Source organism: Vigna umbellata, chromosome 1 (assembly GCF_029865625.1).
Source record: "Vigna umbellata cultivar VRB3 chromosome 1, Vumbellata_1.0, whole genome shotgun sequence".
Taxonomy (NCBI): Eukaryota; Viridiplantae; Streptophyta; class Magnoliopsida; order Fabales; family Fabaceae; genus Vigna; species Vigna umbellata.
The window spans coordinates 20,921,259-20,945,589 of NC_142165.1; the positions used below are offsets into that span (position 1 = coordinate 20,921,259).

General features: G+C 31.1%; 2 protein-coding genes and 1 pseudogene across 3 annotated transcripts; 1 reads left to right on the top strand and 2 right to left on the bottom strand.

Annotated features, from left to right (window-relative positions):
• Positions 1-737: 737 nt before the first annotated feature.
• Positions 738-1,338, top strand: LOC124842348 (copper transporter 5.1-like; annotated as a pseudogene).
• A 539-nt stretch (positions 1,339-1,877) lies between these two features.
• Positions 1,878-11,014, bottom strand: GCR1 (G-protein-coupled receptor 1). Of its 2 annotated transcripts, none has more exons than XM_047318806.2 (9): positions 10,719-11,014; positions 9,648-9,679; positions 9,400-9,569; positions 9,036-9,130; positions 8,109-8,210; positions 7,957-8,013; positions 7,030-7,183; positions 5,871-5,941; positions 1,878-2,455 (listed from the first exon to the last, which is right to left on the bottom strand). In XM_047318806.2, exons 1-8 carry the CDS (start codon positions 10,899-10,901, stop codon positions 5,883-5,885), a joined length of 852 nt encoding a protein of 283 aa, XP_047174762.1. In that variant the 5' UTR covers positions 10,902-11,014; the 3' UTR covers positions 1,878-2,455; positions 5,871-5,882. The 2 variants fall into 2 exon arrangements, with proteins under 2 accessions (XP_047174762.1, XP_047174761.1); XM_047318805.2 differs by having other exon boundaries at positions 7,040-7,183; positions 10,719-11,010.
• Positions 11,015-15,368: 4,354 nt separating this feature from the next.
• Positions 15,369-18,444, bottom strand: LOC124842349 (serine/threonine-protein kinase RIPK-like). Its single transcript, XM_047318812.2, has 6 exons — positions 18,044-18,444; positions 17,483-17,937; positions 17,269-17,404; positions 16,855-16,991; positions 16,626-16,749; positions 15,369-16,325 (listed from the first exon to the last, which is right to left on the bottom strand). The coding sequence occupies exons 1-6, from the start codon at positions 18,087-18,089 to the stop codon at positions 15,952-15,954; spliced, it is 1,272 nt and encodes a 423-aa protein (XP_047174768.1). The 5' UTR covers positions 18,090-18,444; the 3' UTR covers positions 15,369-15,951.
• Positions 18,445-24,331: the final 5,887 nt, after the last annotated feature.

Genomic DNA, 24,331 nt, shown 5'->3' on the forward strand with positions numbered 1-24,331 from the left:
TTCAAAGTAAGGTACAATTTGGTCCTCATTCTTTTCGAAACGTTCGTTTTAGTCCTCGAAAACTAAACATTGTTTAAAAATTTGGTCCTCATTTAGCAACAAATGAGGACTAAAACCAAAATTCCGAGGACTAAAACGAACGTTTCGAAAAGAATGAAGACCAAATTGTACCTTACTTTGAAAGAGGGACGAAAACCAGAAACGGCCAATAGTTTAGGGACTAAAAACATATTTAACCCTATATATATATATATATTCGAGTTATTGAGATGCTAAATAATATTTTATATATTATCTCCTAATGTTTCAGATGGTGTTACAATATACATTTATTATAAGATATAGATCACTTGTAATTATCTGCAAAATATATATATATATAAAAAAAATATATATATATATATATATATGTTAATTCAAAGAAATCTATAATGTTTTAAAACTATATATAACACCGTGTACAATATTATTCTATAGATGAAATAAAATCAATTTCAACTATTTTTATAAATAAAAATATTATTTCGACTACTAAAATTAAAAGTAAATTGATTTTTTTTGAACTTTAAATAAAAATACATAGCCACATTATTAATTTGAATATTGTAAAGGAGAAGATTTTCATTTACTTAAGAAGTTGATATCCTTGTGATTTTTTAACATTCAAAACACAAACAAAAACCTCTAAAACTAAGGAAAGGAAACTTTATTTTATTGTGTTGTTCAGAAAAGCGAAAATGATGCACATGACTTTTTACTGGAGTAAGAAGGTGACAATCTTGATCGATTCATGAAAGACCGATTCCTGGATGAGTTACCTTCTGAGTCTATTTGCATGTCTCGTCATTGTCACATTTTACCAGTATCTCGAAGCTTGTCACTAGCTATTGGAGGCCGTCGCGGACAGAGATCCGGATTCCGCTTCTGTGTGGTATCGTCAGAGATGAAAGGAGATTGGGAGTTAAGTTGGCGGAAGCGGTTCTGTTTGGTGTGAACTCGGGGATAGGGTTTTTGTTGATGTTGACAATTATGTCCTTCAATGGAGGAGTGCTTGTGGCAGTTGTGGTGGGTCTTACTATTGGTTATTTTCTGTTTAAGAACGAGGAGGAGCGTGATGCTCTTGTTGTTGATAGTTCCTGTGCCAGTGCATAGAGTTTCATAATTTAATGTGGTTTGTATTTGTAACTAGATTGGTTAGTCTTCTTGAGATATGTTGTAAAGAATATTTTTTTGTTAGGGACGAATTTTTTAATTGTGAGCTATGGTAGTGGAAACAGCATGAATAGGAGGGCTTTGATTCTGGCTATATTATTTTGAAGCCATTTTTTAAAAAAAGAAATAAACTATGCACAATTCTACATCGGGTTAAGTATGAGAGATTTTTCTTTTTATTTGATTGAAAAAGCAAATATAAATTCAAAAACTCAATTAAAAAGAAAATTATTTGCACTTGATTAAAAGTTTTCAAATAATTTAACTAGCCAGCCAAAATAATTTTATTTTCTTATACTCAATCGCCAGCCACTACTGGAAGCATTCAAGGGAAGTGAAACCCGACTGTATGTATCGAGCTTGTGTTCTTGTTAATCATACACAAAAGTGGATGATAGGTATTAGTGGAACGTTTTAGAATGAAAAGGCGTTTTAGAATGAAAAGGCGCCGGATCACCAGGAGCAAGGGTCCCTGTAAACAAACTTAAGGTTCTGGTTGTTCGGTGAGAAAACAGAGATTTCCAAAATACTTGCCCCGCAAGTCATTTTAAATTATTGCTTCACTTGCATCAACTTCAGGGGAATTTATTCCTTTTGTTGTCCAGATACAAAACCTAAATGATTTTATTTTGGGTTAGAATAAACTATACATATGGAAAAAAGAATAAAGAAAAGATATGGATGGGCATGTGTTTAAAACTTAATACTTTATAGGTTGAGACTACATACACAGCAAATTTAGGGGGAAAAATGTTCAGCAATTTGAAACAATCTGTAAGTGCATCTAACCTATACATACAGTGATCCTATGTGTCAAGACTTCTTAAAGATAAATCACATGAGAGTTTGAGACTTGCTAAAACGATAAAAGCATTTTCTGTAGTCCCAAGAAGTCTCAACTAGCTGAAGCAGGTTCCAAATTAAGTTTTCCATCCTGTGATATGCTAGAAAAGGATCACCAGCACCATAAATTCAGTGACGAATGCCAGGGTTCACATAATTGAAGCAGCAGAGCAACAAACAGCCTGGAATCTTTGCTGCCCGCAGATCATACGTTGTCTATAAAAACAGCCTCTCAGTAAACTAGAATAAGAAATGTCACATGGTATGAAGGATCACAATATGTCCCATTCACTGTTATTGATCTTCTTCCGTTTTGAACAAAACTAGTTCACTTTCTTGCTGTAGATTCTTATACTTCAAATTGTTAGGGAGCCATCTGGATAATCTCTCAGGCCAGAACCTGGCATGAGATAAATGAGAGAAGCAAATTTGGTTACATGTTTTAAATTAAATGTACTGCATAAAGCAAAAACAAATAGGCATCTATAATTAAATGGTAAAAAAATTGAATAAATGATTTACGTCATATGTACAAGGTTGAAAAATGAAACAAAAGCCTAACATATTTTGGACCTACTGCACCAAGTACCCCCAAATTATGAGCCCATCAGTAGACTAATAATTATCAGTTTACCAAATTGATTCCACAAAGACTGTTGTTGCACACAGAATTTCGGTGAACTAGTTCAACACAAGAAATGACCCATTGCATGGCAAATAAAGAGTAAATTGAATGCTCACACCATAAATCATTACTTTTGAATGCATTTCTCTGGCTCCCTAAATGGACTTCCTATGCCCAAAATCCCCCTCACAGGCGGGCACCTTTCAAATTTGTCTCATCAAAGACACTTAGGAATGTAAGATAAGTGAAATGGACAGTACTCAAGTTTTCAAGTCTCTGCAAAAGACTAAAGACACCATAGTCTTTACAAAAATTTGACTAGTGCAACACTCCCCACTAATCAAAAGTTTCATGTTATCAAGTTCTTCAATAATTGGTTATATGTAGGGATGGTGAAGCAATCTATCTCTGAATTGGTTACAAGTCTTTAAAAGGAAATCTCGAGACAGCACAACCCAACCCACCCCGAGGCAGCTTGTAACCCTAGTTTTCCTTTCTGTTTGAGTTTTCATTCTGTGGTTATAAACCTAACCCAGCCCAGTAATACTCTTAGAAAAACTACGGTTGAGTCATCCAACCCAACCCAAAACCAAACAAAAATTAATAAAATACCCCACATACACACCCAGCGCTGCAACCACTTCTCTGTTTCACCTACCCACTGACACCACCACCTCCGGCAGGTTGTATCATGACCCACAACAACTACAGGACTTAAATAGCATAGGATGGATCATGGCCGATATCAGGATGGGTCTGAGATAATTTAGCTTATCAACTAACCTTTTGTATCTCAGGATCAGAATAAGGTTTCCCTTGGTTATGTACAAGTCTGACACTTAAATCCATTGATGTGTCTACAAGCTTAGCATTTATCTTCCCTAATTCTTCTAGAATGTTGAGCGCATTTTTTGTAGAAGATATGACCAAATCGTCATGCGATTGTCGCACTTCTATACCAAGGAAATACCTTAGATGTCCAAGATCTTTTGTCTGGAATTTTTTAGCAACATATTGTTTTAGTTGTACAATACCAACCTAATCACTACCTATGATAACAATGTCGTCCACGTGTACAATGAGAAAGATACATCCTTGGGGAGAATGACAATAAAACAAAGAATAATCAGCATCAGTTCGTGTTATTCCAAACTGTTGGATGACTGTTCAAACAATGCATGTGTCATTCCACATGCATGGGGTGATTACCTGGGCCATTAAGAACCAACACCGGTAACACACCGTATTAAATTACTCCCCTTAAACAACAAATCCAAGAGGTTGCTTCATGTAGACTTTTTTTATCAAGGTCATCATATAGAAATGCATTTTTTTCTCAAGTTGAAACAAAGTCCAATGATGAATAGTTGCAATGGAAGAGAGAAATCAAATAGACGTCCCTTTGGCAATAGGAGAGAAAGTGTCAATATAATCTTGCTCATAGATTTTGTGTACATTTTGAAAACAAGTCTGGCTTTTATAGTGATCAATGTTACCATCAGGTCCTGTTTTAAAAAGTACACAACCATGTATGCCCAACAACTGATTTACCAATTGGACAGAAAGTAGTTGCGTTGAGAACTACTTTTTGTTGTACCTGTGAGTTGTACCTAGTTTTGTATCTAGAATTATAATGCAGTCCTATGATCTTTCATCTTCTCATTGTATCAGATTTCTATCATTATAAATAAAAGATCATACAAGGAATATTTCAAGTCCTCTAAAATATATCTTTCTCTCTTTTTTAATCTTAAGTTGAGCCCACTTATCTGGTCCAGTTCTCTCTGGTGCATTCTTGTCACGATTTTCCTTCCACCGCCGCCAGCCACCATCACAGTTTTGTCTAACGACCAAGGTATCTGGAGCACCTCCCTGAGTGTCAGCCAACACCATCGATCCCGAAGCTTATCTCTACTCCCTGTGTCGCCATGCGTGCTATCTGTCCTCACTGCTGCTTGGCACGTGACATCCATGCACTGTCTTCCACACACCGGAGATCGTCATGCCACCTCGACCGGGCTCGCTAGACCTCCGCCTCCCTGCTTTGGCCCCTGGTTGCCCTTTTCCAACGTGTTTAAAGGATTATCGTTTCCTAGTTAAACCTAGGGTTTCTCTTTTATTGTTCTTATTGGATGGTTTAGTGGTCTCTTTTGGTTTCCTCAAAAATGTCTATTAGAGCTATTGTTTCATTCTACGGAAGTCCTTCCATTACTTCTAAGAAACTAAATTAAAAAATTTACCTCTCTTGGTTTGCCTCTCTTGACCATAAAAAATTGCATGATGTGCTATACATGAAGTATAACCAATAATTTTCTCAAAGATACGATATCAGAGATGAAACTAATCTTATTGTTTGGCATCACAGCACACACTGTCATCATCCCTTGTGTTGCCTTCACAGTCACAGACGCTCACTCTGTTCTGTTTAGTGTTTTTTCTGTGTTTGTATTAAGCCTCTATAAATTTATTAGTTGTTTTATGAGTAATTTTATGAATTGAGAATCTATTTTTATTTATGTATGGGATCCTATTACTTAAGACTTATTATGTATTATTTTTATTGTCTATATTATTTTTAATGCATGCACAGGTCTATGAATATAATTTTTTGTATAAGCATAACTCTTATGAGTCCAGTTACGATCTTTGAGTTATAACTTTTTATTCCCCTTCCAATCCTCTTACAATTCTCGAGTTTGACAACACTGCAATAGAGTATTCAAGTGCTTGATTCTCTCCTCTTGACAGATAGACTTTAAGGGTGGGTTCCTCAACTGCTTTGGTGTTTATCAGTTGTTATCAGATATGGTTGTCTGTGTCTCAGAAAGGGTAACCTACAAAGGATTTTAACTGGTAGAGTATTCTAACCAACATGAAAGTTGAGTGAAATGCTACTATGTGTCATAGAATGTTTGCCACTGAGGTGTCAGCACTCAAGGGGTTCTATAATAGAGACCTGTGTATCATAGGGTGTTTAAGAGTCACATCTAGTAATACATGATGTTCAGCAGAGTGCTTAAGTGTTTGGTTCTCTCCCCTTAACGACTATACTAGATTCCCCAAGTCTTAAAATCTTATCAAAGTTTATACATTAAATTCAGAACATGGGAGAAGATATTACAACTAGACTGACGTTAATTAGAAAAAGAAATCCAGTGTTATCTCTCAAAGATGAATAGCCAGTACTTACTTGTCCAGTCTTTCACAAATTGCCCGACGTACAGAAGAGTTGAGACCATAAGCAATTGAGTTGAAGAGGCCCTGCAGTATGTAGATAAAGTGAGATAGCTTAGCAAGATACAAAGTATCTGTATTTTTCACAAAGTTGAACTTCATTGATTATCACAACATCAAATCAATACCAATCACCAAGGGAAGCCATTACATTCACTGAAAAAAAAACGCATAACATACCAGTAAAAAAGGGGAGGTGATTAACTGAAGGGATACAATGCTGATAGAAAATGTTCTTACAATTGTTTGGCATCATCTAGTGTTTAAATTGTAAGAAATAACCTAATGTTTTTCATGTTTCCCCAAAGAATAATCGTTGAGCAAATTCAGCTTTGACAAGCACAAGATTAGATAGCAAGATGAGGAAGTTAAAGTAATAGGGAGAAAACAAGAGTAGCAGGTTAACTGCTAAGCTACAACACAAATCATGCAGGACCGGGGCAAGACACGTCCACCAGTAAAGCTGACACAATTAGATTAGTAATAAAAGTGCACATCTACATGCTGCATAAAATGGAATAAAGTCAAACCACAACAAAACCTACGTACCATTTAACTTATTGCATTTATTGTGGTTCAGTGACCAAACACCCAAACATACCCTTTTATAGGCTTGTGAAATCAGAATTTTATAATTTAAACATGAGATGTCAAAATGAATATTTGTATTTTTAGCTCAAAGATGTCGGAAAAAATAAACTTTAACAAGTTGTACCCACATCTTTACACCAATCAAGTCAAATGCATAAATACATCAAAGCTTTAATCATTCCATTGGTTCTTATTCTACTCATTTTCACAGGTACATCTTAAACATTTTAGTTGCTACACCAAGAAACTAATTGTTCTACTCTCCAACATTCCCTTTTTAATCCACTACACACCATTACATCTAAAAAATATAGGGACTAAAACAAAATATGTATCAGTGATATAAGTTAGATAATTCATTTTACTATGTTATTAGCATATAGTAGTGAAGATGACATAAGTGTGATCAGGTGGGTGCTAGGAGATCAGTGAAGGTGACAAGTTTATAAGAGAGGATTTGAAAGCAAAGTACAATCATGCTGAGTCTACAGAAAATAGAGCTAAATATAAAATAGTATGGTTACTTGCTGATACCATAAGAGCAGCTGTTCCAACATCAAGAAATGTGAGCCAAAAGATTTTATGGTTGGGTTCAAAAAAATCATGAATACGGTTAATAGTTCCAAAAGCCCATGATCCAATCAGAATTAGTGGATAGTATCCCCAGCGATTCAGAGCCTGCAGTGTAAACCAGAAAACACTACAGATCGGTGAGAATGTAGATGCAACTGAGAATAACGGTTTCCTCTTAAGTAATTTGATTTAAGCATGAATATTAATTTACTTGAGAAAATCCCAACAACAAAAACTTAAGTGGTAAGCTTCTCTAAACCACATTAGAAATCATAGAACAGAAAATTAATTTTATTTTATTCATGAAAAGTTTGGTGCCAAATACATTATAATATACATATATTGTGCGACAACTTCCCTTATGGTGGGTTTCATTGAGAGGATGAGTGAAGATAGATAAAATTATAGATATCTAATAGGAGAAAAGGAGAGAAATAATAAAAAATGGTGGACCCAGTGTACTATTTCTCACCTATTTCTACTAGTGTCTCTATATCTTTCATCATCTCTTCTCTATTTCTCTTCAACCAAAAACTTAATTTTCATTTTATTTCTCATCTATTTCCACTCTACCTACTTATTTCCATTTAACTTGTTTTCTACCCTCTCTACCAAACACTCTTATTTCTAAACAAACCTAGTCTAAATAAGGCATTTGCACGAAAAGAATAGATTAAAATCAAAAAGCCTCATCACAGAATGTAAATCATAAAATAAAGTTAGTATGGATCACTACAATATAGCTGCTAGAAACAAATAAAAGTGCATCAAGTGTTTTCTTTTTGATCATTTTTTTGGGGGAGAGATCATTTCCCAATACATGTATATGGATCCTTATATTTCAAATCTTGGATTCTGGTGACAATAGAATAAAATACCCTCATGTTATCTCTTGTATCTGACACGAAAGTTTGGCTTGACATACCAACCGCCATCTGAAATTCCACGAAACAAGAAAATAAGGTCTCAAAAAATATGCTTAAACAAGCAATTTTTGTTTGGGAAATAATCAGCAAAATTTGGTACATACACGGGTTGCATTATTCAGCATGCGAATTACTTGAAAGTATGTGAACCCATTATACAGAATTGCACCCCAGAGTGGCATGTAAAATGTTACAAAATGAACCGCCTGCATACAAAAAGGAATTACCTAAGGAAAATTAGCAAACTAATGACTAATCTGTAAACAAGACACACGTACACAACATTTTAACACTGCAAAGTTGCAGAAAATTGGGAGATCATTGTTCTTATTCTTAATCATCATTAACATCACACACTAGATAATGCCACAATTACGAGCATCCTATACCCTAAAAAAAAGGCAGAGAAAATGTTGTATAGAAAAATCATCTGCTTAAACATTTCTTGCATGGATTTTTTTTCTTTCATTTTAATAACTACATATTTGATTTTGAATAATAAAGAGTTGCTACAAGGAAAATATTCTTCTCACAGGAAACCAAATCCTTACTTTCATTTCCAGTCCATTTGTATTTAGAGAATGGCAAATTACATAAGGGGGGAAACTTGACACAACCAGGTTTCTAGAATATCAACACAATTATTGAAAGGGGATACCTGACTTGGTATCATTTTTACTTGAACTAAAACACCTAATGTTATAGTTTTACCATAACTTAAAAGGGGTGAACAAATCGTAATTACAAATTGATAACAAAAGCCCACACCACCACAATTTACCCCTTCCTACATTTACGACAGAGAACTATCATAACTTTTGAGTCAATTAAAATTACATTTGAAGTCAATTTACTTTTAATTTTTTTAAATTTAAAAGGAAACTACCCTGCATTGTAGGAGCCTCTTAAATTAATTGAAAATCCATGTATACAATATGTATAATGAAAGAACCAAGAGGGAATAACAGAAATTTCCAGGAGAAATATAAAAGCATTGTGGTATGCACTCCTAGTCTCCATTTAATACTTGCCTTCCCTGTGCGACCTGTTTGAGTCCAACACCATGCACCTAAATGTCTATGGTCATTACCGATAGAGCGCATAACAGTCATAACCAAGGAAGTACCTATAAATGCAAAAGGATTTACCAGATCAGCTCTTAGAATTGAATGTTGCTAATGAAATAATTGAGCTTAGAACACAGAAGGAAGCGCTATTACTCTTGGTACATAACCAAGACCTAAGGCCATTTGATTAGCATTAATTTGGTCTAAAAAATCTTTTTCAGATTAAACAATATGGGGTTGTGAAGTTACAGAATGTGAAGATTATGGCAAACTAAGCTATTTCTTAAAACGAAGGTTAATAAAAGTTGATTTATACATAGCTGCATACCCCAGACAAACAAGTGAAACATGGCCTCTAAATCTTCAACATCAGTTTTGTGTTTTACAACAGTGCGGTGCAGGGTAAAAGCAATTGTTGTAGTCCATAGAAAAGATGCCACACAAAAGAAATGTGTGCTATAGCCCTGAGCATAACAAAATAAACCTTTGAACGGGTCCCTGCATCAAAATGAAACTTCCATCAATCACATGATGAAAAACTTCAGTTGATACATACATTTAAAGAAGCATGTATACCCTATTATGCTGAAGAAACTGCAAAGCATATCCTGCAATTGACAAAAATGTAATAAAAAGAGCATTACGGATCAGAAAAAAAAACACATGGATAACCAAATAACCAGTGCAAAGGAACAGACACATAAGCTTCCTGGAATGTTAAAGGATCTACTTCTTTCAATTATAGAGCAGAGCATTGGAAAAGCAGAATAAAATGGTTAAGGGCATCAAGAAACAAGAATAAAAAAATTATAAAAAAGTTAGATGCTTAACAAAATATGTTGTCTAGCAATATAACAGTTTTTATCAACATATACTCATAAAGTAGCTTTTACAATTAGAATTGAAGTCAATAACACTCTGGTAACATCTGATAACTTTTACAACAAATATATTGCACTGTTTGGATAAACTTACCAAGAATCACTTGTAGGATAAGAAGAAACCAAGAAAGCAAAGTGAACAAAGTTTTTCCCACAAGTTAAAAAAGTAGCTAATTCATTAGTTAAAATCAAGTTCTGAATAAGCAGAGAAACCTAGCTTATAAACTAATTTTAACTTCCAGAAAAAGCGTAATTCCTCTTTTTTTTCTTATTTTCTTATTTTCAACTCCTCTAAGATTGAGTGTTTTTTGAGAAGTTTATTCAAACAGTGTCATATGTCTACTAGCTTAACACCTAATTTTACTTTTTTTTTTTTGAAAAGTAGGTTTAACTTAACCTTAGGTTCTCCATAATTAAGCTCCTAATTCTAGCGCAACTTGAAGTCACAAGTTCAATAAATTTATCTTCGAAAACAGTTATTTTATGCTCATTCGTTCTAAAAACCTAATCGACAAATCACACCACTGAAAAGAAGCAACTAGAAACCTAGTTCAAAAACAAGCAATTAGGTTTCAAGAAGAAAAAACAAACATCAAGTGTGAAATCGACTATACGTAATTTCAATTGAAGAGGCCAAAGCGCATTGCGCCACGCCGTGTTTGCAAACCGTCCGGTGTTAGTAAACTAACGAATGAAGAATTAGAAGCAAGGATTAAAATACAGAGAGGAGACGCAGGGTTTTAGATCTGGTGAAGGGGAAGCGTACAGCGAGAGCGAGGTAGAAAACAAGCTTGAAGGAGAACTTGCGAAGCTCCTTGAAGAGAAGGTAGCAGAGTACAATGAAGGTGGAACCGGCCAACGACAGGCTCGACGCTCCGGCGTTCACCGCCGTCAGAATCTGGCGGTCGTGCGCAGTGAGAGTACCGCCGTGTGCGACGGAGGCCGCCATTACACGGAACTAGTCGTTATCGCGGATCAGTAGTCACTCTCTTGATTCTCAAGTTTTAACTCACTGGCAAAGGAAGAGAAACAAAGGAGAAAGCCGAACCTTTTTGAAATTTTGTGTTTTTTTAGTAAAAATAAATTAACAATAGTATATGATTAGGGATTTATGTTTAAAGATTTTAATTTTTATGCAAATGGTTACTGTAAAAAATATATTTTGAATTAAATAAATATGTGATAAACAAGTTAGAAGAATTATTAGTTGTTGAACTTTTGGTTTTTCAAAATTAATTTTATGATTTTGGTTCTTTGAGTTTCAAAGTATGAATTTAGAGTTCCTTTCCATCAACTTATTTAAAGCTTTTAATTCACAGTCAAGAATAAAAATCTATAATATTAATAAAAACATCTTTGTCACTTTATTCAGTAATATTTTGTAGTGTACATAATGTACTAGGGGTGGGCAAACGGCCCTGTAGTTTACTCCACTATACAAATTTATAATTAACTATAAATTAGTGTATGAAAACTATACTGAACTAAGTTCAATTAATTGAATTGAATTAAGTATTTTTTTTAGTTAACTATAGTTTAGTCTAGTAAACTATTTTAACTCAAACTAAGGGAATGTTTTGATACTGGTGTTAAATATTAGCATTGTGTCTAAAATTAACAGTGATCCAAATTTTTCTACAAATTGTTTATGAATGATAATACGTGTCAGGCTTTTGCTCACTGCACCCCATAATTATTAATTGTTGTTCTATAATTTTTGAAATGACCATTTTAATTTTTATGATATGTTTTCTTTATTACGAAGCCTTTCGAAATAAGTTTTCTTAAACAAAATTTTTTAAATAAGGTTATTGAAACAAGTTTTTAACAACAATTAGTTTTAAATCTAATTTAATTCTATAAAATCAATAGATCTAAAAATAAGAAATCTTATTAAAATAAGTAACTATGATACTACATGTTTCAACTCATTTTTGAAACAAATTTCTAGAAATTTTTTAGAATCCTACATAAACATCATCTTCCCCTTTTCAATTAGATAATCCAGAAAAGAAGAAAATTACATTTTAATATCTTGGAGATTATACACGAAAACGTGTGTTCATCATTTGGGCACAATGACAAGCTTTCAATGACCACGAGTTGAAAAAAAATTGAGACAAGAGAATGATCTAAACTCCAGTTAACTCCAGTTAACAGTTAACTATACAATAAGTTCAGTATTTTCAAACTAAACTATTAAACAGTATAATTGGTTTTTAGTAAAAATGGTTTAAGTTTTTTAAGTACAAAACCGTATAGATAAACTATAATTTATGGTTTTTAAGTGAACTGTACCCAGCCCTATTTAGAGGGTAATAAACTATACCTCTTATCCTTCTTCTAATTGCTTATACCATTCTCTTCTTTTTCCCTATATATATATATACCTTTTATCTATGCTACTTTGTATGTTACGTTTCCACATATTAATAAAAGTTGTCTTTCTTTTTCTTACATTCATCTTTCGTTCTTTCTCTTTTATTTTTCATTTCTACGTAAGTATATCTTATTACCAAATAACATATTGCATCATATTTATATATGGTGTCATGAGAAATTTTTTAAATTTGGGTGATAGAACGCTTAGAATTAATTAATATCAATTGCATAAATATACGAAGGATAGTGGCTTATCACCAGTTTTGTTAATCATCCCTCTCAAGGTACAAGGAATCATAGATAAAAGACATTCTTTATTTCTTTTTTAATTGAAGTATAAAGTTAAGAATTATATATAATTTTTACTTATTTTATTCAGATCTTATTCAAATAGTTATATGATTCAGTTTCTCTTCATATCCTTGTGAGATATTCTTTGATTCCATGTGGCCTGCTCCACATACTTTTAGACCAATTCAAAGTAACTCAGATATGGTTTTTTTTTCTTCTAGTTTTCGTTTAAAGATATATTTGAGTCTAACCTTTTAAATTTTTTATTAGTCGTGTCATCGTAAATTTTAACTTTTCAAAAAGTGAATCCTATTATTCTTCTTTTCAATAACAATTTGATACGTATTCCAAAACGTCACGTCACAGTTCTCGTTAATATAACAACTTTATATGAAACACGTGTCACATTTCTACTGTGGTGAAGACCATTTTGAAGATTTTATATTACCATAACTACGAAAACCAAGAGAAATAGTTTACAGAATTAAAACAAAATTTAACAATATTTATAAACATATATTTCTTGTTTTTTAAAATAATATTAATAACAAAGTCTAAAGTTTAACAATTTTTTTTTAAAATAATGCGAGAAACACATTATTTTTATCAATTTTTACGGTTAAGAATAGCAATTAAAATACTTTTTCACATTTTTTTTTCAACATCATCATCCTCCGTTATAAAGTTTTCTTATGTTCTTGGAATTCTAACTCTAAACCATGAGTGTTTCTTTGTTAAAAACGCTCAAATTAGTTATATAGTTAATTGATTATTATAATAAAGTTTTAAATTAGCAATAAAATGTAATTACTAACTTTCTTATCTCATACCTCAGACCTGTATTTATAAATTTTGAAATAAGCTTGTAATTAATATAGTTGTAATCATGGTCCAAATATGTGGTAAGTACGTTTTACGTATTTACCTAATTATGGATGATACTTAAGGTTTTTAAGTTTTTATGATCATTCAATTGTCTTTGATGTCTCACCAAATGATTACTTGCTGTGAACTCTGATATGTTAGTCCTAGATCACTCAGTCAATATCTGATCAGGTGGCCATACAGTACAAATAGGTTAACACTATTTATAAATATTTAATATCATGTTCTAATGTTTAGTTTTTGGCATAAATTAATATTAAAACTCTCAAGTTAACTATAAATAAAATATATAAATAATAAATAATGTTATACAACTGACTTAAATTTGTATTAATAAATTATAATTTTAACGTTTAATAGTTTTTTAACATCATATCCATAAAATTCATTCACGAAACCAAATAATATAATTGGGATATTCAATTTGAACCATCTTCGAAAAGTGTAAAAAAGAATTTAGCCTTCTCATCCTCTTGTCTCTTTTGTTAGCCATGTTCACTTATTTGTTGTTTGCTACTCTTTGTTATTAAACTGTTGAAGAAGAGTCTAAGATTTGTTTATTATCCCGTCAATAAGATATCAAACGAAAAACATGAATAATATAAAGTTATATTTAATAATATATTAGTCATGTGGTTAACCTTTTATCCATTGACTTAGTATTTTAACCACATATTGATTGATCCGGTTTGATAACACTTATTTATATTGGATGATTGAGACTTATTTGGAGTTGATAGTTATTACTTTCACCAAATAGATTATTGTGTTGTGTATTTTTATATGATATGACCTGAAAAAATAAGTGTTGCAATTGGATTTTGGGAGAAGGGTATCTAGGTCAGCCAATGCATTTTTATAATGATTGATTTAGAAGGGGTTAGCTCAATCTTGATTAGCTTTTTTTGTATGTCACAAATTCAGTAAATAATTATAAGAAAAAACATATGAAAAAAATGATTAAAAATTAAAAATTTTATTGCTGATGGATTATCAATTAATTCATTTTTAACTTGGACAAACTTATTTAATTCATAAGCTAAATAAATCAGATTTAGTTTAATCAATATTTAAAAATACTAAGGTTTTTCAATTCAATATATTTTAAACTCGTAATAAATTGATTTCACTCATGGATTAAAATCTATTTTGACATGTTTTTAATTTTATGTTTACTTTAGTAGTTAATTTAACTCAACATAGTTGATGAAGTGTTAAAATTTATAATGGTAGATGAAATTACTTGAGTGGATATATTAAGAGAAAGTTAAAGTTAGTTTCAAACTTGAAATTTTAAAATAATAGGATTATGAGTTTTTTATTTTTCATTATGTTGTTTAATTTATTATTTCTATTAAAATTGTGTTCACACTTTAAAATTTGGTAATTTTTTCCCTAAATGTATGTTCCTTCAAAAGCGATAAAGATTTCATTGTTTTTCAATCTTGCCATAATTCTTTCTTAGAAAAAAATATTAATAAAAACTCTAATATTTAAGTTAATGAGATTTACATAGATTAATGATACCTTAGAATATGAAGGTGGTTAGGTTGTTAATAATAATCACACCTGAGTGAATGCACGTTAAAATTAGAACAGTATCCTACAGAGTTATGTCCTATTTTAGGAATCTTAGTTCGAAAGCAAAAGACTATTTTCTTTATGTACAAGAATGATTAACATCTCAAAAAATTATCTTTCCATACACATAAATTTAAGGTTGAATTCTTGACCATATGTTTAAGAGACAATCATGTCTCAGTCTTAGCACATCATGTGTTGATTTCTAAATATTAGACTTGAGTGGCACTCAAGGCAAACAAATTAATTGACCAAACTCTTTCAACCATCATAGCAATGACATATTAGCTCCACTAATCATACTAATAACAATATATTAATGGGTAGATTACAGTTTACTGATTAAATGGATTTTTTTTTTGTTTTTTTCACTTTCTCTAAACTATACCTTGAAATCCAAAACCATGTCCAAACATAATCCCAGCCATATTTCTGTCACATACATTACTTGAGAATAGATTTTAGTGTGTATCCTGAACTAGTAGCAAGTGCTTATACTTGTACATTCTTGTGTATATCATCAAACCATAGAAAACTCCATCGTCACTTCTAACAGCTTATGTTCAATTTGATTATCCTTATTCCACCCTAATCATCATTTTGCTGCAGCTCTCTGTTTCTGGCCACAGTCACATCTGATACAACTACTTGCCTCCCCTTTCTTGATTGTGACGACCAAACCGTGCCGTCTTGTAAAATAAAATAACACCATTTTTTTTCTTTTTACCTTTTTTCTATCTGATATATATATATATATATATATATATATATATATATATATATATATATATATATATATATATATATATATACATACATATATATATTATATCTACTTTGCTGAGGAGTGCTATCAGCTGCTATATTTTATGTTTGTTACCATTTTCACTAACGGCAACATACACAAAGGGTCCAATGAAAACATCATCAAAGTCCTGAAGTGGCTCCAACACCTTCACCACATCACTCATAGTTGGCCTTGCATTTGGGTGAGGACTCAAGCATTTGAAAGCCAACATAGCAACTTTCATGGCTCCTTTCATGGGAAATTGTCCTTCTAGTCTACAATCTATGATGCTATAAAGTTTTTTCTGATCTCTCAGCAAAGGCCTTGCCCATTCCACTAAGCTCTTCCCACCATTCGACCGAGACTTATCCACTACTCGTCTTCCTGTAAGCAATTCCAACAGCACCACTCCATAGCTATACACATCACTCTTGGTTGTAAGGTGACCTGTGACAAGGCAATGACTCATTAGTTACCTTCATCAAATATAAGTTTCTGTCTTTTTTGACTTAAGAAAATATAGCCTGTTTAGTTGAAAGTTCTGATGCTGTGAATTTTACGTTTGATGAAAGTGACAGCATAAAGGGAGTAAGTTATAGTAATATGTTACGGTGCTGAAATTCTTATTGAGGCTTGTAACATGCTTTTGGGAGTAAGGAATGAAATAGTCTACCTTTTCCCCTTCAAATTTTGGATGTCAATTCATGAAAGAAACTTGGTTAACGTTTTGTATGTTAGTGCATATACCTGTCATTATGTACTCAGGAGCAGCATATCCTTGTGTTCCCATTATGCGTGTTGTTACATATGTGTCTTCCCCTTCAGGGCCATCCTTGGCTAGACCAAAGTCTGAGAGTTTAGCTGTGAAATCCTAGATTTGTAAGGAAAAAAGTAAAAGAGTATAAGTTAATTTCTTGGTATGGAAATTAAGACGATCGAGCAATTAAGAGATGCAACATGAGATCACAGAACATACCGAGTCTAGTAAAATGTTTGAAGCTTTGAAATCGCGGTATATTACAGGCTTATCTGATTCATGAAGGAAGACCAGACCTTTGGCAGCTCCTAATGCAATTTTCATCCTGGTTGACCATGGCATAGCAGCAGAGTATTCTGTTTGTATCACAGCAAAAGAAACTGTTAGTTTATGTAAGAATTCGATTTTTTTTTGTATCAGTAAGAGGGATTGTCCATTTGTCATTAGCATCCAAGAGAACATATAGATTTGAAACAATTATGCGTGCATGACCATATAAAACAGAACAGAACATGTAAAGTTCTAAATCACTTGATGATAATTATTGAGGTTGATCTTACAATCATGGTTGACTTATGAGATACTTGTGATATAATCAGAAATACACAATAAGAAGAGAGAAAAGAAACATACTTCTGAAGAGTTGATTCTCCAAGCTGCCTCTTGGCATGTATTCATACATCAACAGTCTGTGTTCATCCTCATAACAGTACCCAATTAACTTGACAAGATGTGGATGCCTTAGCTGTCCAAGAAATATAATCTCTGCCTAGAAAAGAAATTATGATCAAAACAACAGTTTATTATCATGAAAAGTTAAAAATGGCACTTGAGAAAGCTAACTAACCAGCCACTCCCTGTGACCCTGCAAGCCATCCAAGTCCAACCTTTTCACAGCAACAGTCTGAGCCTTCAAACCAGGCCTAAGTTTGTCATCCACAAAACCCTTGTACACAGGTCCAAACCCTCCTTCTCCTAGCATATTACTCCATGAGAAACTGTTTGTTGCTTCCCTTAGCTCCTCAAGTGTGAATGCATAAAGTTTGGACCCAGCAAAGGAAATTGAAAGATCTTCAATGGCCTGAGTGGAGCTTGAATTGCTCACATCAGATAGACACAGCCTCTGGAAAGATCCTTGTTTCAAAACCTGTTTTTCTGATTCCTCCAGGGGACACTTAACCTTGTAACAACCTAAGATCAAGATCACAGACTTCCATGTGTTCCTTTTAGGACTCATTTGGTCTGTGTGTGAAACTGCAACAACCCTGCTCTGTAACTTTCTTTCACAAGCTACTTCTGATTCTAATAATATGAGAAAGACAACATAAATTTTTTGGAATGATTGATGCTGCAAGGGAAAAAATAAGTGAGAGTTGAGGAATTTTATAAGTAGAAAATTTTCACCTACCACCTAGAGAAAATTTGTGGGAGATTCCTTGTCTTCTAGAACTCATGAATGTGGATGCTACAGCAATACTACACGATATACACGAAGGATTTCTATTTTATTTTTAGGTCAATCAACATGCCTACCTATTATTGACTTCAATCTAACACTAATATATTTTTCACAAACACTTACAAAAACGAAAGTAATGTTATGAAAAAGTGAATTTAATTTGTTTCTCCAAAGTATGGAAAGACTTCATCAAACATGATCGTTGCCGTCCACATATTTTTGTGCTCAGCAAGTGATGCACATTCGCCGAGAAGATCGGAGAAACGAAGAGATATAACTAAATTCCATTAGTGTCAAACCAATAATTCCATTGTAATCTGTTGTTGCACACTTCAAAAAGGTTTTGTTTAATCGTTCATGGGTTGTGTTGAGGACACGTGAATTATTATAAGAAAAGAAAAATGGTTTAAGGATTTTGAGATTTTTTTATGGTTTTATTTGATATGTTCCCGTATTTGGTAGGTAAGGCTCTCTACGTTGTTGTTGTTGTTGTTAGGATGTCATGATCACACAATAGCAACCCGACAATGAACCTATTGTTTTAAATTCTATATGTGATCATCAAGGGCAGTTTCTAGAAGCTTACAACTTAAGGGTTTTCTTTTACATTATTCATATATTTATTGTTATCTTACTTTGGATTCATCGTAGAATTGTAATTAAGGCATGAAACGTTTGAGAGTCAACAGATCGAAGGACTTTGAGGAGGGTTTGGATGTATTGAATCCAAGTGTTTTGAAAGAAAATTTAAAATTTAAAGACGGTGGGAAAAAAATGAAGGTTTGGAAGGTCAAAGAGAAAGGGTGAACCAATTAAGCTAACCCCCACAACCACTTCCATCGATCATTGAAAATGTTGCAAAACAAGAAGTGATCATTTGGAAAATGGAATTCATTCAATGGCTTAAAAGGGTGCTCATTTAATTAGGGTTTGACAATTGCATTGCCCTTTCAAGTTTCAAAGTTTTTATATTAAGAAGTACAAATTGGTTTCATATAAAAAGTTGGAAAGAAAAAGGTAGTGGGGCTGCTACAATAATATTGTGTTAAGGGGTATTTTAATTTTTACATGTTTCTATCAAACTTTATGTTGACGATGCTCTCCTTGGGATAATTTTTTGTAGAGTGACATATTTTTACCGTCAGTTTTTAAAGTACGAAATTGGAGAATTCTTATTTATCAATATAATATAAGTGTAAAATAACATGTATAACTTATTTTTAGGTTATTAAATGTAAAACGAAATAATTGTATTTATAAAACAATCTTAAAGTTGCAATTTTATTTTTTATATTGTATTGGTCATTGAAGTAGTGAAAGTTTTTTTCTTCAATGAACCGAAGATTTTGGTTGGGAGTCTGAATCTGTTAAATCACTGTCATGCTGATAGTGATTAAATATAATTTCATATTGTTTTCTATAAACATTTTTAATATTACATTATATATAAAATAATAAATTAAATACTAGTTTAATAAATCTGACTAAGCAGGGTTAGATGTTGTATGAATTTAATTTTGGACCACCATGAATGGATCACACGTCCCGCGTGTCAACATAGATTAACCTAACACAAATTGCCAAAAAATCAAAATCAAGTTGGATGGAACTTATTTTATGATTAAGTTAAAAATCTCAACTCAATCTAATCCTAAAAAAAAAATTAAAAAATGTATAACACATGAGTTGATTGCAAAATTAAAAAACAGAATAACTATAACGCCTCCTCACCACATTAATATTAATATTATGTTTAAGGTTTAATCCTTTACTACATCTCTATTTATGTACGAATGTCTTAATTGGGTCCTCGTTTTTTAAAGTGTATCAAAATGGTCCTTAATTTTGAAAATTGATATCAATTGAGTCCTTCCCGTTAAGTTGGCTGGACGGCGTTAAAAAAATTGATGAGTGGGATGCTGAGATGACGAACGAACGTTCTTCCACCAGCGAACGAACGCTCGTCCACCAGCGAACGAACGCTCGGCGACCACTGAACGAACGGTCGTCCAGTGTGGAACGAACGGTCGTCCAGCGGTAAGAGGTCGACGAGCGTTCGTTCAGTGGTGGACGAGCGTTCGTTCACTGGTGGACGAGCGTTCGTTCGTTATCTTAGCATCTCACTCATGAATTTTTTTAACGCCGTCCAGCCAACTTAACGGAAAGGACTCAATTGATATGAATTTTCAAAATTAAGGACCATTTTGATACACTTTAAAAAACGAGGACCCAATTGAGACATTCGTACATAAATAGGGATGTAGTAAAGGATTAAACCTATGTTTAAAGTAAGTTGATTTCAAACAAATAAATAAATGATTATTTAAACACGTGTTCTTTCCCATTTTAATTATTATTAAAATATTTTCATAACATATTTTTAACAATATTTGAAGTATTATTTTTTTATATACTATTTTCTTTTATGATTTATGATTTATGATTATTTAATCATTTAATAAAATAAAAAGTAAAAAATATATTTTATTTTTATTTCTTAAAATAAGATTATTTAAAAAATAATACATGTTTATTAATAGTAAAACATAAAAACCTGTGATGAAATAATTTTGTTTTAAAAAATTTATAATTGAAAAATTATATTTAACATTTTTATATCAAATAATAATATAAATATTTTTATTATTGAATATTCTTCTTCTCTTTTATGTAAAAATTAAATTAGTTTTATCTAATAAAAATTAGCAATGATATATATATAACTCCATATAAAGTTTTAAATAGTTATATTTAAAGTAGAATAAATTAAAAGTTATATTTAATAATTCATTTCAAAGGTTTAAAATATATATTTTTAATAAAAAAAATTACACTTTTAATATTATGATTTTTGTTTTATTTAATAGTTCATTTAAAAGGTTTAAAAAATATATACTTCTTAATATTATAATTTTTGTTTTATATTTTTTTATTCATTATTTACTATTTCCACCTTCAAATGTAATAACTTATAATTTCTAAAACAAAAGGTAAAAGCTAACAAATTAATTGTCTTAAAATATATCACTAATGCATTTATATTGTCATCATAAAAACATACATTAAACCTACATTGATTAGATGAGTCTATAAACATGCACTAGATGAGTATAAAAAAAATATAAGTTTAACAATACACATTGGATAGTTTTATCCATACATTAACTAGATAACTATTGAAAAAAAAATTAGACAAGTCTAGCGATATACATAGATGAGTCTATTTATATATTAATTAGATCAGTATAGCAAAAAACATTAGACGGATCATTTCATTCATTAATTAAACAAATATACAAAAATTATTAAACACATTTTACAATACACATTATACCAAATTGTTCATAATTACTATAACAAAACATATTAGACAAGTCTAGCAATATTCATTAGAAGAGTATATCCATATACTAATTAGACCAATATACCAAACAAATTAGATGAATCATTCCATTAATTTATTAAACAAATATAACAAAAATACATTAAATGGGTCTATCGATGCACTGATTAAACAAGTCTAATAATATACATTAAATGAGTTTGTCCATAAAATCAATAGACAAATATAGCAAAAAAATATTAAACAAGACATTTCATATATGATTACACGAGTTTTGGAATACTCATTAGTGTCTAAGCACTGATTAGATGAATTTACCAACAACATACAATGATAAGATGATTTTATTAATATACATTAGACAAGTTTATACATACACAAATTAGACAAGTTTATTAATACAATAGAAGTTTGTGCACTCATTAATTGGACAAGTCTTGCAATACATTTTAAACAAGTATGAACAAACACTTATTAGACAAATTTGTCCATATCCTAATTAAACAAGTTTAACAAAAATCATTAGATGAGTCATTACATACATTCATTAAATGAGTGTAAAAATACTTATTAGACAAGTTTATTCATAAATTAATTAATGAGTCTATAAACAAATACTAGACTAGTTTGTCCATTGATAAGACAAGTTTAGCAAAAAAAATTACACAAGTTTTTTTACACAAATTAGTCAAGCTTGTTGATACACATTAAACTAGTTTGTCCATTAACTGATTAGACAAGTCTTGCAATACATATTAGATAGATTTGAACATACACTCATTATATGACTCTAGCAGTACACATTATATGAGTGTGACCATATACTTATGCGACAAGTCTAGCAATACATAATAGAAGAGTTTGTCAATGCATTAATTAGATGAGTCTAGGAATACACATTAGACAAGTCTTTTCCTACACGTATTGGACGAGTATTGAAAAAAATATTACATGAGTAACAATACACATTAGACGATATTGTAGATACATTAATTAGAAGAGTATAACAAAAATATATTAGACAAGTCATTTCGTACGTTGATTAGATGAGTTTAAGAATACTTTGATTAAACTAGTTATCGATGAATTGATTAAACCAAATTAGCAATACACATTAGACAAGTCATTCATATATTGATTAGATGAGTCTAACAATATTCATTAGATAACATTCTTCATACACAGATTAAACGAGTCTATTAATACACATTAAACGAGTATGTTTATTTACTGATTAGATAAATCTTGCAATATACATTAGACGTGTTTGTCATACACTAATTAGACAAGTTTAGCAATATACATTAGACAAGTCTATCTAACACTAATTAGACAAATATTTTTTGTATAAAAAATAAAATAAGTCATTCCATGCATTAATTAGACGAGCCTAAGCATATGCATTAAGTGAAATTATTCATCTAAACGAGTCTTACAACACACATTAGATGTGCTTGTTCATACACTGATTAAATGAGTAATATACATCAGACGAGTCTGTTTATATACATATTATATGAGTTTTTTTATACACATATTATACGAGTCTATTAATACACATTAGACAACTTTATTCATTCTCTGATTAGATATATTTTGTTATACACATTAGACGAGTTTATTTATACACATTAGATGAATGTAATAATACATATTAGATGAATGTGTTCATATACTAATTAGATAAGTCTAACATTATATATTAAACGAATTTATCGATGCACTGATTATATGAGTCTAGCAATACACAGTAGACCAATATGTCCAACATTGATTTGTATTTATAACAAATATACTCAATATATATTTGCATAGTCTATTTTTTATATTTTTAGAGAGTTTACTCTATATTTTTTAACATATTATATATTTTATATTTTTAAAAAATTAATCTTTACATTTCTATACATAGACTTTCTAAATTTATAAATAATTTTTCAAATTGATTTTATTTAAAATTTAATTATAAACTTAAAATTATTATTAGTTTTTTTTCAACCTCTCATATCTTTTAATATAATATATATTTACTAATATAACAAAAACAAACTTAAACAAACATCATTACGTATGCACAAGTTTAAAACTAATTTTTTATAAAATAATACCCAATCAAACAGTCTACCTATACATGAAGAAGAAAAATTAAATGCGAAAGTTGACCTAATATATCTCCTCCCAATTAACCCCTGAAATTGACAAATTATATGAACTAAAAGACTGAATCACACAACTCAATTCAATCTACTTTAACTCTAATCAAAATGTTTAATTAAACCGGTTTTCACATCGCTTTACTACCATGCCAAAGATTTTTCATGCTGGTCGAATCCATAAGCCTAGTTTGAACTGTATTGTAAAATAGTGTGAAAACATTGCACTTCCATATACTTTTCTTAATCCATGCTCAAATACTGTATTAATTTGTAGTAAATAATATGGTATAGTCGTAATAGACGACCAATATTATATGAGTACGGTGAAATTTTTAATCTTTACAGATAATTCTTTCAAAGTTTTTATAAATTTCATATTTAAAACAAAAACATAATGTTTCAATTAGAAGGAATGAAGGTAAAGTCAAAAATGAAAAAATTCAAGATTTCTTAAAAAAAATTATATTAATCATAATTTTTTTTTACTTTAAAAATATCTCAACAAAATGATGTTAATAAAAAAAATTACAAAAAATTACTAAAGCGGTGTTAAATGTAAATTCATCTCCTAAACATTTATGGGATGAAGGGGTGAATATGATATGCTATTTACAAAATAAAATTTATATCATACCATTGATTAAAAGGATTCTTCATAAATTGAGGAAAGATATACAGGAAGTCTAACATATGTTATGTTCACTATTCAGCTATCAGTGTTCTATCATGAGCAACAAA

What these genes read in the sequence shown, in the direction of transcription:
- GCR1 (XM_047318805.2), bottom strand. Translation starts at nt 10,901, where the DNA reads ATGGCGGCCTCCGTCGCACACGGCGGTACTCTCACTGCGCACGACCGC. An exon ending in AGTTTCTTCAGCATAATAGG is followed by an intron (nt 9,570 to 9,647) that starts GTATACATGCTT and finishes ATTTTGATGCAG; the next exon opens with GGACCCGTTCAAAGGTTTAT. An exon ending in ATTTGTGAAAGACTGGACAA is followed by an intron (nt 2,456 to 5,870) that starts GTAAGTACTGGC and finishes ATCTCATGCCAG; the next exon opens with GTTCTGGCCTGAGAGATTAT.
- LOC124842349 (XM_047318812.2), bottom strand. Translation starts at nt 18,089, where the DNA reads ATGAGTTCTAGAAGACAAGGAATCTCCCACAAATTTTCTCTAGGTG. An exon ending in CCACAAATTTTCTCTAGGTG is followed by an intron (nt 17,938 to 18,043) that starts GTAGGTGAAAAT and finishes TCATATTATTAG; the next exon opens with AATCAGAAGTAGCTTGTGAA. An exon ending in GGAGAATCAACTCTTCAGAA is followed by an intron (nt 16,992 to 17,268) that starts GTATGTTTCTTT and finishes TGATACAAACAG; the next exon opens with AATACTCTGCTGCTATGCCA.